Below are 18,921 nucleotides of genomic sequence, written 5' to 3'. Positions count from 1 at the left end.
TTTGATATCCATTGAAAACAAAAAATGAATTCTCTTTTCAATTATACAGTTCAGAGAAACGCTCCAAGAATAGAAAATTTTCCAAATTTTATATCGAAGCATTTTGAAATCTTCGGGTTATTATATACTAGATGGATGGATGGATGGATGTCTGTTATTATTATTATTATTATCATTTTTAATTCATTGCAACATGATTTGAACAAAAAATGTTGATTCTTTATTGTAATGTTTGTTTCGTCTGTTTTCTTTGATTTACAGTTAGTTTTATTATGAAGAAGCTGTTTTTATCCGACTGTTTATAATAACGTACAGATGTGATACTTTTCTTATTGTTTTTTCATTTTTTTTACATGAGGGGGATTGACTGTGGTCTCTCTCTCCCTCTCTCTTTCTCCCTCTCTCCCCCTCTATCTTGATTTGACTGATTGTATTCTCTTCTTTTTTTACCGTTCAAGAATATCCAAGTTGTTCATCATCGGATTATAATTACATATAGCAGTAACAGTTATTATTATTATTACTGTATTCCATGTTGATTAAATTTTAGATTTTATTCTGTTTTCACACCCTGAATGGAAGCCATTGCTTATCTTTTTTTATTTATTGAACATGCATATTCTGTTGCTGTTTGCAATTGCTATTTTTTCCACTCACTTTTCTTCAATGCTTTCAATAAATGAGAATGAAGCGAGTGTTGTCGAAATAGTGCTTGCTTGACTGCTTGCTTGCTTGCTGGAGGGGTCGGTCGGTCGTTATTGACAATGCGCGTGCGCGCTATTTCGCATTTGCACTGCCAGTTGCCAGGTTTGAAGCTGCAGATAGATTCTTTTGCTTGTCGTCTAGTCACAGGAAACGCCGTGGGCAATTATGATCAGCTGCTAGGAAACTAGATTTAAAATATCCTTGCGCTTATGTGTTGGGACAGCTGTTGTGCTTTGGACTCATTGGAAAATTGCTTTCGCTTTGTTGCATCCTCATTTTCTTCTGTCACTACTTGCTTGCTTGCTTGCTTCTTCTTCTTCTTCTTCTGGTTGTGTGGTTGGCTGCCTGGTTGATTGGTGGTGCTGCTGCTGCTTGTGCGGAGGTTGGTGTTGCGGCATTTTCTACTTCAGCTAACGTTTGCACTGAGACTTCATTTCAGCCGCATCTCTGACCAGTTAGTTGTGCGTGTCTGCTTTCGGCAAGTAAAGTTGAAACTTTGCGAACAATGTCCGGAACGAAAGTACCCGTTAGTCACAATTGGTCGGCCGAGATGTGGGATTGGCCTTTGCAAGCGTCCGAGGGTGTGGCACAAGTGCGTAACGAAGCCGACCGCTTCGAGGTGCATTTGGACGTACCTTGCTTCACTCCGAATGAGATCGAGGTGAGTTGGTTATTCTGTTTTGTTTTTCTTTTTTTAATTACGATGAATTTTGTTCAGGTCAAGTTGCTTGGTGACGAATTGGTCATCCATTGTGCGCATAACGCCCGTCAGGATGATTTTGGAAGCATTTCACGAGAAATCCATCGAAGCTACAGACTACCGCGAGATGTGGACGTTTACACGCTCAAATCGCATTTGAACAATCGAGGAGTGTTGATCATTTCTGCCGGCAAAAAGAAATAATCCGGTTCGGCAGAAGCAAAGTTCAACATTACCAGTAACACTGATAATATTAATAATGCAGATTATATTTATTATTTCAATCAAGCACATTTGTCTATTTGCATATTATTTTTTCATCCAAGTCTGCTCTGTTGCGTATTATTTATTATTATTAATATTATTATTTTCCTTTTTTGGCTTTCCATCACCTTATTACACCTATTTTACCTAGCCTCCTTTATTGGTAATTGCAAAGCTTGCATATCAATTTTACTTTCATCTTTTCTTTTTTATTTTTAACTTTTTAGCTTTTGAAAAGTGAAATTGTGGAATTGTGAAATTTTTTTTGCATAATTCTTATATGCTAAGCAGACAGTTTTGCTATTTTAGATGTTTTCGCTATTGAATAATTCGTATGCAGTAATATTTTTGTGTATTTGAAATTTATCTCAACTTATTTTAAATGTTTTGCAATTTTGCATAATTAGAAGTTTCAGTGAAAAGTTAAATAGAATGCTGCTGTTGTCATTTGGTGCATTTTGAAAAAAAAGAAATGTGCATTCCAAACTGAAGTACCCATTTATACATTATTACTCGCTGGATGTTATGCGTTTGGACTCGGTAAAAAGATAGATGGAGTTCTGCGCAAATGTTTATTGCTATGGACCAGTCTTCAGCAAACAGAGCTTCATCTGTGTTGGCCAATAAAAATAATGAACAACCTCAACCATGCCACATGTTTTGCAAACGCGTTTCAATGTGCATCTGGTCATTTTTACTTCTTTGATACATAATTTTTATTACTATTCTTTTGTTCTACTGATAGACCAGAATTGAAAAAGAAATGGGTTGAATTTTTCATTTAAAATTACAAATCTACAAAAATACCAACGGTATGTATGCATACACGTATGTACATATTAATATTTCAACATGTTGAATGCATTTCTAGTGAAAACTAAGCAAACATTATGGAAACGATATACTTTGGACGGTTTTATTATAAATGTTCGCTCCAAGCAAACTTAGAACTCAAAAAACATTTCTTCACTCAGTGTATTTCATATTTTCATTTGAATTCTTTCAGGTAAATAACAATTTTGCCAGCACCGCAACTCGAAATGCAATTCACATTCATTCATCTATATGATGTTTATTAAAGTTGGTCGTCCAACAATTAAATAGCTAACGACCAAGAAAAAGCTGACGAAAAAGTGACACTTATGAATATATTTAACAACAACTGAACATTTTAACTTTTTTTTTAGTGAGCAGTAGTTTTATTTCTATGTCTGATGCGACAAGTGTTGCTTTCAATTATTTCGAGTCAAATGGTTGGAAAACATTTCTGCGTCAAGGGATGTTTTTAATTTTTGCAAACATAAAACAATGCAAATTGTGATGAAGTGAATTGCATCTTGCCTAGAATAGCAACAAATTTGTCTGCCACATGAAAGCTTTTCATATGTGGCATTTTGTAATTAAATTTAGAACTTTCAAACCCGAAACATGGAACAAAACTCTATTATGCCGTAGTTGGTGTGTGTGTGTGTGTGTATGTGTCCATATAAAAACACTGTTTCTTTACGTGAGGATTGTTTTCTCTTGATTTTTAGATCGTCTGATTGAATTTCATTTATATTTTTAAAAATAATTTTCTACGTGCATAGGAATTTTAAAAATTAGAGCAAAAACTTGCATTTTAAGATAATAAGTATTCTCTTTTTTATTAATGTAAAAAAACCTATACTCTATTATAAAATCAATATTACAAAATAAAAACAATAATAAATTATAAAGAAACTATGTAAAACACTGTTTCTTAATGGAATTTTCATAGTGGTTCAGTTCTGTACCATGAAATATAGAATAAATTTTAAATGCGTACAGCATTCGAAAAATCAGCTGATTAGTTTACTCTAAGAAATGCAAATAGTAATTTTAAAACTGCTTTCTATTTCAATTATAATAAAAATGTTTCGTCTCTTTATGCTAATATTACGTGAGCATCAGTATTTTACTGTACAGTACTGCTTATAACTTTTCTCACAATACAGTTTTTGATATTGGTCAAGTGTTGTTTTTTTTTGAATTTTTAGAATTTAAAACTGAAAATGTGAAACGTCATTTATGTTTCACGAATGATTGATTATATTCTCCCAGCATGTAAATGAATGTAGCCGTAAATCTACCCTCATTAACATTCAGTTAGTATTATTATTATGAAAAGTGATAAATAAAACTTGTTTTATCGAAAGTGGAATTGTAAATTTACATATTGAATGAAGTTCAAATTTAAACAGAATGTAATATGTTTCACTGTGTTTTTTCCTAAAGTAATATTAGACTGCAGTTCAACGCCTATGATCATTTTTACTTCAATGTGATTGTTTTATTTTTTTGACTTTAGGCAAAAAATTAAGTGTGTGCATGAATTGCTAGAAATGGAGGAAGAATTGCAAATTGCTTCAACGTCAACATGTGATTTAGCTATTTCGAGTGGTAAAGTCATTTCAATTTAAGAACGGTGTAAATGAACAGATTTGAATGTTCAGATGCAGAAATTTCGAAATGTTCTAATTTTGGTGAAGAATTATTGGACTTCGACTCGTGTGAAAATGAAGAAGGATTCTCGAATGCGGGATCTTACAAACGACAATTATTTGAAGAAATAATGGCAGCGGTCCAATCAGAAGAAATAAACAGTAGCATATTGAATGAGAATCACTTTAAAATTTTCCAAACATACTCAACATTGTCAGGTGAATTTTATTTTGAAGTTTAATTTTCCTTATTTGAAATTATTATTTTTTTGAACACTTTTTGAAATTTTAGACTGGTCCAAAGAACTTTACTGTCTTTTGTTTTTTCGTCAGACGCGTTGGATTGCGGTAAGCAGTTTGCAGCGATCCTACAAGGAAATTGCGACCAAAGATGTTGTAGATGAAATTATATCGAAAAAATTCTTCATCAAGTGTAAGTGATTTGAACTGCTTTAATTGAAAGGCTATTTTTAAACTTATTAGATGATTCGTTTATTCACAATAATGAAATTTGAGGGGAAATTTATTTTGTATCACTTCATTTGCATGCTGAAAATTCAAAGGGCCATTTTCAAACGTTCAGTACTGATGTACAGTACGATAATATTCATCTTATTATTGTAGTTTAAAGTTCAGACTGATTTTCTTTTTTATATAATAGAAAATAATAATAATAATAGTTCATTTTAAGTGCAAAGTACTGATTTGACTTTGGAAGAAATGTTGTCACTTCTTCAAAGCGGTTCACTGATTAAAATTGTAAAATCTTTGAAGCAGAAGCCGCTTTCTACCAAGGAGCAGCTGATTCGTCAGTTGATTCGTTTTTCATTGTCGCAAACTACATTAATTGGAAATTTGAAAGATATTTTGAAGAAAAAGTAATTATTTTTTATCATGTTTATTTCTTGAATATTTTTTTTACAGAGCACTTGCGGAATTGGGAGACTGCGTTAAGCTTTCTGATGATGTGCAACTTGCTTTTCTTTCTGCTTTTCACCTTTTCTCTCCAGCTGAGATGTCGCCAAACACTGCAACTTATCCTCGAAGCCATGTTTTAACAGCTAATCTTATGTGATTTACTTTATTCTACCTAAATTATTTATACGTTACATGAAGCGATTCAATTTTATCCAATTTTAGATATACTATGCGATTAGTATCCTTGAATTTGCAGAAAACACCGCTCTCTAAACCTGGAATAAGGAAAGAAAAATTATTTTCTTCAGATGGTGAATTAATGAAGTGAAATATTGCAGCGATTAAATTATAAAGAAACAATCAAATTTTACTGTAATTAGGTATGTTTCTGTTTGTGAGCTGGAAAATGAAATGTGGAATTGTTGGAACTCGAAAAAGTATACGGTTTGTTTGCATGTTGGCTCTCGCATCAGACATTTACTTGATGAAGAATTGCGACTTTTATCAGAAAAGTAAACCTCAAATATTCCTTTTTCCATTAATTGATTATTTCAGTTTATTAAAATTAGATTTGATTACATTTTCAAGTGCCTACAGTAGCAGTTGTGTATGTTATGGAATGCAGGATGAATTGTTGCTTTTTTATACTACTGTAAATTTAAAATTAATTTTTATATTTAATTATCTAATTATTATATTCATTTTAAAGCATATATTTGAAATTGAAGTGAAATAAAGTATGCTTGTAATTTTTTTGTTTTGTTTAGACCATGTAGTGTTCGACTGGTTCATTATCAGAATTTTACAACAGTTGTTTCTCTTCTTCGAGCTTCTACAGTGCTGGCTCAAGCATTTGAAAAACTGAAAATGTACGATAAAGCAAATGCAGAATTTGAGTATCTGATCAGCATAAACTGTCAGTTGGTTCCTGCTCACCGTCGTTCATTTTGGTATGAACGAGCAATATTGAATTATGGACGTCATCTTAAGATGCCGAAAAAAGTAATCATATTTAAATTTTTATCTTTTACACACACGCATATATATATATATATATTCAGTTATGGTTTGTATGAAATACGAAATCGGTTTAAAGTTTTTCAAAGTCAATTTTTAGGCGTATGAACTAGCTCTGGACGTGATTCAAGATGATACTTTTGATTACTATTTCCGTCAGCGTATTTATGACCGTGTTTTGCAAATGAATCTAGTAGATGAAGACTGTGAAGAGCAGTTATCTACTAATATTCAAGCAGCTTTGGATGAAACTATTGAGATTGATGTTGAAATTCCGGAAAAAGTCATATCTGCGCCACTTTTATCAAAATCGATGGGTACGTCAGTGAAAACGGTGTTTGTTGTTCCTCAAGAGCATCAGTTTAGTTGCCCTGGCGTGGAGGCAGTTGCTTTAAATTATTACTATCAAAAAGAAAATTTTTCTAAAGGTGAATTTTCTTTTTTCTTTATTTGACGAGACGATTTTGTCTAATTCTTTTATATTTATATATTTCAAATGTTTATATATGCGATATTATGTATGAAAATTTAGGATTGCATTCTGAAGGTTCTATTTGGTTGTCATTATTTGGTTTATTATGCTGGAATGAAATATATGACAGCACTGTTGAAGATGTTTGGATTTCAAGATATCAGACTTATCCGTTAGATTTATATGCTGGCGAAATGTTCTGGATCAACCGACAGAAAACTTTTGAAAAAAAATTTGAAGCTTTACAATGCTTATCTGTACAAGTAGTGTTTTTATTGCATCGAAATTTAAAGTCTTGTTGAATTGTACTTGCAGGACATTCAGTCAATGCTTCGTGCCTCATGGCGTGAGCATGAAGGGATAAACAGCATAGTGAAATGGGATGCTTTTGAATCATCTGAAATGTTTGAGGTATTTTAATTTTATAACTTTACTGGTTTATGTAAATGAATCGTGTTATTTTTGCGTTTGCCATCATGAAAATATTTTTCTTAAGATAGTATGACTTTTGTAGTTTGTATCTTGCCTCAGTATTAGTAGAAGGAATATAAAAGAATTGCTTGCGGCGACTTTGTATTTTATGCATTGTATTTGTTGATGAAAGTGTTCTTTTCCTGGTTTTAGGAAATGCTTTCTTGTATGGATGGTCACATGTTGGTTAAATTGTTTGGACGTCTGGCAAGTAATTTTAAGCGTCATTCAAGTGGTTTTCCGGATTTAGTAGTTTGGAATGTGCAGTCACGAGATATTAAGGTATTTTTTTATTAATAAGAATTTTATTTTTAGTAATTCATTATGTAGGTGGCGGAAGTCAAAGGACCAGGTGATCGTCTGTCATGGAAGCAGAAAGCTTGGTTATCTCATTTTATAAAGTCTGGGATTCACGCTGAAGTATGCTTAGTGAAAGGTATGCATACAACCCATTTCTTCTTTTTTTTGAAGTTTTATATGCTTATTTTTTGTACATATACTATCATTTTACACATTTGTTGAAGTCTTTGTACTTACACAAGTGAAAATATTGTAAATTACAGTTACTACTCTTTAATTTTAAATGTGTCTTGTAATTTGATTTGTAATTATATTTTGAAAAAATGTTATTATTCTGCTTCAATATGTATATACTAGAGTTTCTTGCATACGTTTGCTTGCAGTGGATGTATTTTTATTCTGTGCATTCAATATTTAGGTTATAGCAGTAAAGCTCTTTCTACGACAACGGTAAATGCTACACTTTCTTGTGGAAGAAAAAGAGCACATAGTGAAGGAGAAGATATTTTTGATAACCATGACTGACAGAAACTGAAACCCAAAAAACGACTTGCCAATTTTGCAGTAAACTAATTAATTCCATGTTCGACGTTTTCCACTTTTTACATCAATACACAATCATCGATCTTCTACGTAACTCATGAGACATATTTATTCTTGTTCTGTTGTTGTGTCTACTAGCGCTTTATTTGTCCATTATTCACATTGACTTAGCATTGCCGAAAATAGAGTAAGTAGTTAATACAAATAAAAGTAATTCAGGGTTGAGTTTTAGCGTAGCAATGGTAGCTTCCCTGACGTCCTGAGTGCCTTACTTTTCCAATGTCCACATCAACTTTTTGCACTGCACTGAGTAGAATTCTAATCACCGCAGCGCAAACAACGAAGAAGGGCTACACAGATTTCAGGGCGGAACTATAAATCGGAATTGACCAATCAGATTGTTCATTAAGCATGTGAATTCATTCAGCGGTGAGCTTTCGTCTAACCGTCATTAATAACTAGCGATCGTAGAATATTCAAATTAGCAGCAATAAATACAAAAAATTAATTGATGTAGTACAGATGAACGATATTAGCGTACACTTTGTGAAGTTTTTATTGATAAATACAAAAAGTTGTAATTCTAACACATTTCAAAAATTTGAACTTGCTTGCATTGTTTTTGAACTACTGTAATTTTTGTGTCGAACATGATTTATTTCATTCACTTGATGCGCAGGTTTATTTAATGACTTTTTTATCAGATGTTTTATTTGAAAATTGTTTTTGTTATGGATCAGAATGTGTTGCATCTACTTAAAGGTAAATTTGTGATTTTATTTTGAAAATTTGTCCAAAATTGACCTTCTTAGTGTTGTGTGCATTTCATTAATAACGTTTCAAATAATGTTTTATGCTTTAATTTTAACTTGAAATTTTGATGCTAAGATACTTTGTTTATATTTTGAGAGCTAATTTTACTGTATTTCTTTGCGTCATTATATTATGATGCAATTGTTTTTAACAATTAGGAGGTGATATTTTTCATTTGATCTGACACTTTTCCATTTTGGTATACTGTGAAATATGATAGAAAAGGAAGAATTTTGCATTTGTGGTTCATGCTATTATACTACCTTTTTATTAGTTTAATTCCGTATATGTTGTTTGATTATTAAACAGTTTCCAGTTGATTTTAAAATCATAAAATATGTACATTTGCTTTTTGACAGTGCGTTAATGAAACTTTCTTATTTTTATTTCTTGCGATTGTGATGAAGAAATGGCAGTTTGTTTGTTTCTACAGTTTTGCTTGTGCAAAGTAGAATTTTAATTTACTTTTGATCCGTTAATTTTACATTATGTTGAAGGTAATGCTCTTAGTTCTTGATTTGGATATTTTCTTGGTGAAAACTTTTAACTGACAGTAATATTTATTGAATATATTTTATGCAGTAATTAAGAAACAAATTCACCTGTTGTTTATCTTTTCAGACATTTTTTCCATATCAGTAAACGTTCTCTAATTTCTGCTTCTTTCTGCGTTGACTGATATTTCTTAATCGCCATTTAGCAATGACTTTTTAATTGCGTTTGTCATAAAAGAGAATAGTTGACATTCTGGCAGTTTAGAAGATTGGACATTGATATATAGTTTTCTAAGTGAACTTGAACAGTTTACCTGTGTAGAAATGGCAGATTCGTATAATCATTACGTCATTAAAAGTATAAAAAATAATTTTGTGAAAATGTTTTGCCTATTGTATCGGAGGTTATAATTAAAAAGTATTGTTTTGGTAATTTGAGTTAGTCTATTTTAAGATGCAATTTTTTCCGTAGTGGCTGTTAAGTTTTATATATCATTGTGAACTTCTTAAAGCAGTTTGGCGAATGGTTATTGTTCATATATATACATATATATATATATATATATATATATAGAGTTTATGTAGTGTTTTCCTGTTTATGTTTCTTTATGTTTCCTTTTTACTGCTTAATGTTGGCTGTGCAGGTTTCTCTGTTGTGCATTGTCTTGTCAAATTTGGACATTTGTCTTCAGTTAGTTACTGTTTATAATATTTATTTTTTTTAACTTTTGCGTAATCACTATGGCGTGGAGCAGAATTTAACAGTTACCAATTATGAAGGTTGAGTATGATACTGTATTAAAGTATTGTACATACTGTAGCTTAATAATATTCAAGTTATTGATTTTTTAAATATTTTTCTGATGTTATAATTAAAGCATGGTGATGATGTATAATATTCTTTTATTTTTATTTATTGAAGTTTTTGAAACAGTTTATCTTTAAGAATGATGCTCATGCGATACATATGGTAGGCCAATTCTTGCTTGACAGGCACGATGTGAATACGTTTAGGCAAGGTTGAATTTAAATTGTTCATAAATGAGTTTCCGGGAAAAGTGCGCACATTCTGCTGCCTAATTTATCCTTATCTCTATTTTTGGTTGTTTTTTGTGAATTTTGATATTTTTATTCTTCAAGTTTAATGGAACTAGAATAACAAACATTTGCGTGCTCAGAATCGAAGAATATGTGCTTTGTTGCGAATCATCTTAGTATAAAATGTAGGACTAAGGAAATTTTAATGCCATTTATTTCTAATGTATGCTTGAGCACTGTTGCTATGCATTTTCATCGATTTTGTGTAATGTTTTATTGAAATGACCACAGCGACTTTTGTTACCGGTTTTAGTTGTATAATATTATTGGGAAAAGTTGGGTATTTTGAAATAAGGTAAATGTGAAATTGCCTACGACATAAACTATGCTTCAAAGTACAGTTAATTACTGAGCGACTTTATGAGTTCCATGTTAGCCGTACCTGATTCAAGAATTTGGTCCTTGTGGCTTCTGCAGTTTTAGAATGCATGCTTGGCAACGTAAACTTCCATCGCGACAGTAATCCAATTTGTAAGAGGGAAAAGTGGAAACAGTTTGCAAGAATAAGAACTGGAATGCAAAGAAGTCGAGAAGTAAAGCAATTCGATTATAAACTTTGTGGAACAATAGAACTGAGGTTTTCATTGCTGATTGTCGGCATTGTTGTGATGTTTGCAAAGTGATGTTGTTGTTGTTGATTATGGCACCAGTCGTATATTCCATTTGCTTGCATTTGAGTATACCATTCGGCCACTTTGACTGAGAACAAGTGTTTGTTGAGATTCTGTAACGGCACCATTGTCGGCAAATCGTCAATTTTTACTTCCGAATCATTCCAATCGACTGTTGGAAGCTGAGATGAGTTTGGCTCGACGGCATTGGCGATCTGTTTTACATTGTGCTTGAGGGTGATGCCGTAACGTTTTTTGAAATTGTGCAGCCAATGTTCAGAAAACATGCACCGGGCCGACTTGTAGGCATCGTGGAATGTCTGTGGACAGAGTTGTATAGCTAGTCGTTTTGCTTCGTCTTGTAGCCATCGATTGGTCACCTTCATTCCATCCAGTTGTCTTTCGCATAGCATTTGATTTAATACCTTTTCCACTTGTGGAAATTGCACCTTACGTCCACGCTTACCTGGATCGGCAGCCACTAAGCTGGGATGATCGATCGAATCGGCAAGCTGTGGAAATTCGACTTCTTCTTTGTTGTTCATTGACAAATTGGTTTGTTGAGGATCAGCATCTGTGGCAGGTGAAAAGCTCTGCTTAACCGCATCTGTCGTGCTAATCAGACTTTTTGACATGGACGATTCCGCTTGACTCCAGTCTTTGGATAAATTGATATTATAACGTTTTTTGAAATTGCAAAGCCAACGTTCAGAAAACTGGCACATTCCATTTAGCTCACTTGGATGGCAAGTACGTTGCGCGATTAGCTTGGCAGTTTCACGTAGCCAACGATTGCCGACCTTCTTGCCGCAGTCGAGGTGCGACTGGTAGACGTGGAACAGTTCCTTTTCGACGTTTGGAAATTGTGGCTTTCGACCACTTCTTCCGGATTTCAATGAGCCTGGTCGACTTTGTTGAATTTTGTCAATTTTTTGCAGCCAACCATTGAGCATAGATTTGGTAATTTGGAATTGCTTGCATGTTCTGTATTTGTTGCGACCATTTTCGTAAAAATATTTTATCGCGGTCAGTTTGAATTCTCTTGGATAAGACATACGATTTTGACCAGGTATAGCACCCAGACGTAACAGCAGCAGTTCTCCTCCATCCGCCGGCTGTTTTGGCTTTGTCGGACTAACGATGACGCTGATGGTTCTGGCTGGTGTACCATCGGCCATAGTCTAAAAATACGGAACTTTTCTCTTGTTCTTGGTTTACTATTTTAAATATAAGCCAACGAGAACTGTGAAAGGCTATTGAACTGGGTCATTTAATGTGCAGCTGTGATGGTGCAGGCTATACTGACGTGATCGGCGCCTGGCGCGATCGTGTACTTGAACTTGACGCAACCGGGCGCGCTTTTTCTTCCCTTCAACACACTGTTCAAGCAGTCCCGCGACCTTGCTGCTATACCGCACACCACTCTTCTCAGTTACTCGGTCAATATGTTATTATCATCTCCATGCTGCTGACCCGCTTCTTACTTTATCATAAGCCCAAAGCGATCATCTGCAATAATAATGATAATAATCATAATCATAAGTTATTACATAGTATAAAAATTTATTTTTTAATTTACATCAGCATTTATTTATTTATATTTATCTGCATATTCATCTGACTTTCAACAACAGCAATAAATTCATAGTATATAATTCGATTGCATGCAATCAGTCTTTTTGTTGTTGAATTAAAAGCACTTTTTCTTTACGGTTTTATTATGAAATATTACAATTAATGATTGAAAATTGAATTCTGTCTTTATCACACTTGCAGTCTTTGTGTTTTCTCATATAATTGAAAGTCACAGGTATTCATAGTTTTTCATTATTATCACATATTTTTCAATTTATTAAAAATCAGTAAAATTAAATTTTATTTTATTTTAATTTTAATCAAAAAACGGATAAATGGACAGCTTTCTTATTTATATATTATATATGTTCTGTTATTTGATTGTTTTTACTACAAGTAATTTGTTGAGAAGAAGCTTGTAAATTCATGAATGTAGCAAGTGTTTGCTGCTGTGCAGCTTTATATTACCGGTTTTCTGTTTCATTGGTTAATTTATTCTGCAGAATTAGGCTAAAATGCGTTTTACACGTGGCGAAAATGGGACTGTTGAATTATGGAACAATTTCACTTGCATTCCACGAATATTATTAATTAATGTTTTCTAATGTACCAGTGTTGTGCTTTACAATTGACATGATGGAATAAATTATTTGTTAAGAAACATTTTCAAAAAAAAGACAAACAAAACAATATTTTGTATTGATGAATTGAAATTAGAAATTTTCCAAAGTACAATCGCATGCCCAGTAGCGCAACGAAGATATATTTAACAAAACGTTGTTAATGTGTTTTCTATAATTATGAAAATTATAGCCATTCTTTTACAAATCTCTGTCTCTGTATAATTATTACTGCGTTTTAATAATAATTTAATTTGTAAATAAGTTTTGTTGAATGAACTAGAATTATATTGTTTGTTTTTTGTTTGTTAGCATATTAGCATTTCTGAACTGTATGAAAGTTGTTGAATATTGAAGCAGAATGACAGAAAGCCCGGTTTGTTCCAACAATTCTGAAGCATCCAAATTGGCACCACAATCTGATATCGAATCTTGTAAGTCAAGAGGAGTTGCTGTGCTTGTCATTTTTGTTCTAATGTAATAGAAATCTGCAACTTTTGCTTTTTTATTTTAAGCTTCACCAAGTGGACCGAAAATTCTATCTGCTAATGCTGATGACCGTCAAGAGAGTATCGTGGGATCTGTCGACGTTCCTGCTAACAATAAAGTGAAAAAATAGTCAACATTTTTAATACAAATAATATATCACATTAACTGAACATTTTAGATGGAAATTGTTTTTTCTTTGCTATCTATGCTTAGCACGCAGGGCCGTAGAGAGTCGAGTGAGACGTTTCTTCGCATGTCAAGAGATGCGCAACATTGCATTTTATTGCGAGAATCCGGTAATTATTACGTTGTTTGATTGTTTGTTTTTCTAAAGTTATATCATATATATATATATATATATATATATATATATATATATATATATATATATTTGAATGACTCACAAAGAATGTCAAGACAGAGAAGTAGATCTATGCGAAACCTATAAAACAGTTTCACAGTTAAAAATAATTGGTTAAATCTTGGGGTTTTTTTTCGCTTTTCTAGTGTTGAATTTGACAAATTGCTTACTTATGCAATGTTAAAACACTGGAAAGTGCAAATGTAAATGTCAGATTTCTACTGACTTGGTTAACCTTCATGTTTGTTCTTTCCTTATACATGCTTACGGGTCCCGTTTATTGAACACTCGGTCAGAACGTTGGGTTACGTCTGGGTGGTGTCACTGTTATGAATCAAAGTTGGGGAATGCAGTGAAACTTGTCTGAAAAACAAAAAACGGTCGCCAGTGCACTAAAGTTCAGTAGATACCGTTTTGTATACCGGTGAAAAAATTGTAGAATTTTTTCCAATTCAAATATACTGGCATGCACTGTTTTGGTTTTCTTGATTTTAGACATCCTTCATTTTAACTGAATAAATTGAATAAATATGTCCATATGATAATGTACAGATTTTTGGAGCACATTGAATCAACGACTAAGCAGTGCAATAATGATACTTTCTGATATTCTCATTCATCCATTTATTGAATATTTTATACTTATATTTATATTTGAGATTTTATTGCCATTATTCTTTAATTCATCTTGATATTGTAAAGATTTGCATATTTTGTTTAAAAACTGTAAAACAGCATGAATTAATAGAGTCGATTAATTAAATTACAAACTGCAAGCAGTTGAATAGAAAGTTACACACTCCTATATATATCATCTATTGAAGCTGATGTAAATATTAATGAAATTATTTTTTATTGCACATTACATCTGAATTTTAATAATTTTTGAAATGAAGGTGCCAATATTTTGTAATAAACTATGAAGGTGATACAGCGAAGGGCAGTTGATTTAAATTTATCTAATTTTTTGTCATTTTTTTCAATTGAATTCATTTGAAATGTTGGAAATTTATCATGTAATAAATAAATTGTCCTGTATAAAGGTGCACATTTGTTGTTGTAAAATCAGTTTATACTTTATTTTCATAATTGGTTTTCATATAACACTTCATAAGTTAATTCGATGGAAATGTTTGTTTTAGGCTGTTTAGCATTGATTATTCGACTGTTACATCCGTCTGAAGTGTCAGCTGTACAGCCGACTAGTGAAGATGTTGAAGTATTTCATCGAGCCAGTGAAGCTTTGCGGAATATTGCTCGTTTTCAGAAGGAAAAAACAGCTCAGCATCGTGAATTGAAAATTCTTCGTTGTCTTGAAAAAATTCGACTCTATGTGCTTCATTTACGCTTCCAGCGTTGCACTTCTTCGAAATCCAAGCTGCTGCTTACTGAAAAAGAGGTTCTATCAGCAATCGCTTCGTTAATGAAATGGTCATTTGAAGAAGACAATCGTTCAGCAACTTGTTTCTTTGGCGGCTTGGAGTCGATTTGTGAAGCGCTAATTATGGATCAGCTGGTTTTTAAAACGGAACCACCGGAAAATCATATTTTATGTCGAAAATATATTGGAATGACACTAACCAACTTGACATTTGGTGCTGCACGAAGCAAGCAAGTTTTATGCGGCAATATGAATTTTCTGAGAACCGTCAATGAACAAATTCGATCCAATGATGATGATTTGAAGCAGGTATGTATTTTTGCATGCTTCATTTTGTTCGCAGCTTTTTTCTAGTTTGGTCTTTCCAGCCGTTGGACTGACTTGGCAATTTATTCACGTAGCTCAGTTCATTGAAGTGTATTTGTCAGCAAATAAATTTATCTTTTGTGTAACCTTTCATTAAATTTATAATTTGCATACTTAAATGTGTTTATTTTGTTTTGTGTAGGTGTTTGCTAGCGTATTGCGCAATTTATCTTGGAAAGCGGAAGATAGCAGTAAAGCAGCCTTGCAACAGAATCATACTGTAGCTTTGCTCACTGAGGCAGCAATGAGGTCGAAAAAAGAGGCAACTTTGAAGAGCATTTTGTCAGCACTGTGGAATCTAACTTCACACTGTGCTGAGAATCAGATGGAAGTTTGTACGGTTCCACAAGCAGTGCAGTTTCTTGTGTTAACATTGAAACGGAGCACCGCCTCAGGTAACAACGCTATTGTGGAAAACTGTGGTGGCATTTTGCGAAACATCTCCGCCTGTATTGCTGATCGTGAAGAATGGCGCTCAGTGTTGCGCCAGACTGGCTGTTACGAGGTACTGATGGAACATTTGGGCGCAAAAAGTTTGACAGTGATCAGCAACGCTTGCGGTGCATTATGGAATTTGTCCAACTCATCAGTTCAGGAACAGAAACTTCTCTGCGAACTTGGTGCAGTTGAACCGCTGCAAACGCTTACTCAATCCAAGCACGCGCTTATTCGGCTCGCCAGTTCAGCTACTTTGAAAAATTTGCAAACATTCGTGCAGAAAGTAGCCAATCGATCCATTGAAGGTGAGATGCTTAGAAATGGTTCCTCATCGCCACCGAGTCGACGCCATGGGTTGGACGAAGCTGGACAATCAAGAACAGCGACACTGAGACGTCTGTTCGAGCCGGATAGTCGTTTGATGATATCTAAAGAATCTTTGGAATCACCTCTCACGGTACAGACTACTGATCTGATGGAACCATCGTTTTCAGGACCATCGTTGGTCGACCAAGAGTCAGCGCCACCAATGGAAACTTTGAAACGATTTGCAGTCGAAGGCACGCCAGCTCATCTTTCTCGTCGTTCTTCTTTAACTAGCTTACATCAAGGGCTAGTTCAAGAGGAATCTAGCAAAGCTGAAAGTGAAACAAAAATGGACAAAACTGCGGAGGCGGTGGTGAAAAAGGAACAAACAGCAGTATCAGTAGCATCGGCGAAAGCGATGAAAACTGGTGATGGTGTTGGCATCGATGGAAATGGTGGTGGTGGTGATGATGGTGGTGACAGTAGTGGGGGTGTTGGTGGTAGTGGTAATGTCGGTGATGGAGTAGGAGTCAAAGTGTGTGGAAGTGGAAGCGGAGAAGGAGTAGGTGGTGCACCTGTATTCACGCCAATGATGTTTTCAAGACACAGCTCTTTGCAGTCGTTGAACAGTTGTGAATTGCAATCCATTCACAGTACTGTCTATTCAGAATACAGCTATTATCCAACAGCGTTGGTATCGCCAAGCGATATTCCCGATTCGCCTGGTCAGTCAGCATTGGTCAGTCCATCATTGCCAGCTGATGGTTCTGCGAACAAACCACTGCTAGCTAAAGGGGATGATGCTTTCGACTTGCCTCGCATTTACAATTACGAAGGATCTAGCCGTGGTGGTCTCAGTGCCGCATCAAGTCTCAGTGCGCTTACGATCGATGTTGAAACCAAAGTAAAGCCAGCAGCTGCTGGCTATGATTTGTTAGATTTGAAGAGTTGCATTCAGTCAGCTCAACCGAACAAGTCGACATCAGTGGTTCAGCAGCGATCTGTTAATCGCAAAACTCCAGCAGTTTCAACGCAACAATTTGACCAGTCAAATTCTTCCAAGCCTGCATATGACAACACAGCTGTGGGCGATGAAGTGGTGAAATCGTTTGCCGACGAAGGCAGCGAAATACAACAAGCACCGAACAGTCCAGTTACGGATATTCATTCTCTTATCCAACTTGCAATGCCGAAACCGAAGTCTGGCGAATGTACAACTGCTCAGCTGCGGTCTGCTTCAGCGGCAAGAGCTAAGCCGAATAAAGCAAAAATTTCTTCAACTACTGGCAGCAGCAACAGCACTAGTACGGGTTCTGCTCGTAGGGTTCAACAACAGCAACAACAACAACAACAACTGCCTCTACAAGAGAAAAAGGCTGCTGAAGCTAGAATACCGTCCGCATCACAAAGTTCCGCTTCATCAGGAACATCCGGAACTAGTAGCAAAGGATCCGTACCGAGAAGTGAACTTCGTGAATGTATTTACAGTGCTTTTCCAAAGCCGCATGCACGTCGCAAAAACAGACCCGCAGAACCAAGGAACCAAAACGCTAATACACAAGTCAATCGAAAGAACACTGAGCGACCAACTACGAGCTACACCAGTTCAGTTTCTCAGCCGAAGCTGATTTCTTGAAAAGTTTTATTTCTTTATCTGTGCCTATTCATGTAAGCTCATGGTTGCTGGGAATATTATTTGCATTTCAGGCTTATTTAAAAACATTGTTATATATCCATGTTTTTTTTGCATTAATATTCATCAGCTTTTATTTTAGCATTTTTTATAATTTGCTTTCTGAAATTATGCGCAGCTTGCAGGTCAATTATAAATATTAACTCACGTTTATTATTATTATCATTATCATTATTATTATTATTATTATTATTATTATTATTGTTATTTTAAGTTAATTATTACCGGAATAAATAATCCACTTGAAAACAACAAATGTTTATTTTTTTTTCTCAGTATGTATTCTTGGTTCTTAGTTTAATGTGATTTCTGTAAAGTATTTTTAAGATATTGCTTTTTTCGATGTTCTAGCTATTTGTTTATTTATTGTTCAGTTTGAAATGATACTTTTGCAATGCAAATTTGGACTGTTCATGTACAACGCTGAAATGGAAAATAGTTCAGTGATGAGAGTTATAATCAGATTGCAGCGTTGAATGTAATTGTGTGTGCAAATTACAGTGAAAATTTTTTCAAGTATAAATTTATTGATTTGATGTTATTAAATGAAATGAATTGTTTTCAGTACGACTGTTATCACAGCCTGTGTAATTAATGTTCTGTGAAAGTTTTCCATAGTTACTATAGCAGTTAATATATTTGTAATAACTGTATCAGTATGGATAGACATTGATTCATGAAAAATTGAATTTAAAATCACAACTATTTTATTACGTTTCTATTCAATTATCACAAAGCTATAGTAAGTTTTTTCACAGATTTCATTAATTTTTTAAAATTTTAAATTTAAATAAATTTTTCCAGGAGCTACAAAATTGACTGGA

General features: G+C 33.9%; 5 protein-coding genes across 5 annotated transcripts; all 5 read left to right on the top strand.

Annotated features, from left to right (window-relative positions):
• Positions 1 to 1,123: 1,123 nt before the first annotated feature.
• Tsp_08015 (heat shock protein Hsp-12.2) lies at positions 1,124 to 2,019 on the top strand. Its single transcript, XM_003373369.1, has 2 exons — positions 1,124 to 1,366; positions 1,424 to 2,019. Exons 1-2 carry the CDS (start codon positions 1,211 to 1,213, stop codon positions 1,607 to 1,609), a joined length of 342 nt encoding a protein of 113 aa, XP_003373417.1. The 5' UTR covers positions 1,124 to 1,210; the 3' UTR covers positions 1,610 to 2,019.
• Positions 2,020 to 4,121: 2,102 nt separating this feature from the next.
• On the top strand, positions 4,122 to 7,834 carry Tsp_08014 (putative coiled-coil domain-containing protein MTMR15). The gene is made up of 10 exons (XM_003373368.1): positions 4,122 to 4,350; positions 4,424 to 4,564; positions 4,823 to 5,009; positions 5,056 to 5,202; positions 5,430 to 5,561; positions 5,817 to 6,051; positions 6,167 to 6,383; positions 6,599 to 6,801; positions 6,854 to 6,949; positions 7,667 to 7,834. The coding sequence occupies exons 1-10, from the start codon at positions 4,122 to 4,124 to the stop codon at positions 7,832 to 7,834; spliced, it is 1,755 nt and encodes a 584-aa protein (XP_003373416.1).
• A 749-nt stretch (positions 7,835 to 8,583) lies between these two features.
• Tsp_08013 (hypothetical protein) lies at positions 8,584 to 12,053 on the top strand. The gene is made up of 8 exons (XM_003373367.1): positions 8,584 to 8,614; positions 9,672 to 9,685; positions 10,082 to 10,178; positions 10,979 to 11,085; positions 11,209 to 11,451; positions 11,581 to 11,772; positions 11,807 to 11,894; positions 11,944 to 12,053. Exons 1-8 carry the CDS (start codon positions 8,584 to 8,586, stop codon positions 12,051 to 12,053), a joined length of 882 nt encoding a protein of 293 aa, XP_003373415.1.
• Positions 12,054 to 12,141: 88 nt separating this feature from the next.
• Positions 12,142 to 13,034, top strand: Tsp_08012 (conserved hypothetical protein). The gene is made up of 2 exons (XM_003373366.1): positions 12,142 to 12,410; positions 12,947 to 13,034. Exons 1-2 carry the CDS (start codon positions 12,142 to 12,144, stop codon positions 13,032 to 13,034), a joined length of 357 nt encoding a protein of 118 aa, XP_003373414.1.
• A 390-nt stretch (positions 13,035 to 13,424) lies between these two features.
• Tsp_08011 (conserved hypothetical protein) lies at positions 13,425 to 18,032 on the top strand. The gene is made up of 7 exons (XM_003373365.1): positions 13,425 to 13,497; positions 13,579 to 13,670; positions 13,731 to 13,848; positions 15,056 to 15,603; positions 15,803 to 16,832; positions 17,073 to 17,728; positions 17,829 to 18,032. Exons 1-7 carry the CDS (start codon positions 13,425 to 13,427, stop codon positions 18,030 to 18,032), a joined length of 2,721 nt encoding a protein of 906 aa, XP_003373413.1.
• The last annotated feature ends 889 nt before the right edge of the window (positions 18,033 to 18,921 follow it).

Source organism: Trichinella spiralis (assembly GCF_000181795.1).
Source record: "Trichinella spiralis strain ISS 195 chromosome Unknown Scfld6, whole genome shotgun sequence".
Taxonomy (NCBI): Eukaryota; Metazoa; Nematoda; class Enoplea; order Trichinellida; family Trichinellidae; genus Trichinella; species Trichinella spiralis.
The sequence above is the reverse complement of the archived record's forward strand: the minus strand, read 5'-3'. Positions and strand labels throughout refer to the sequence as shown.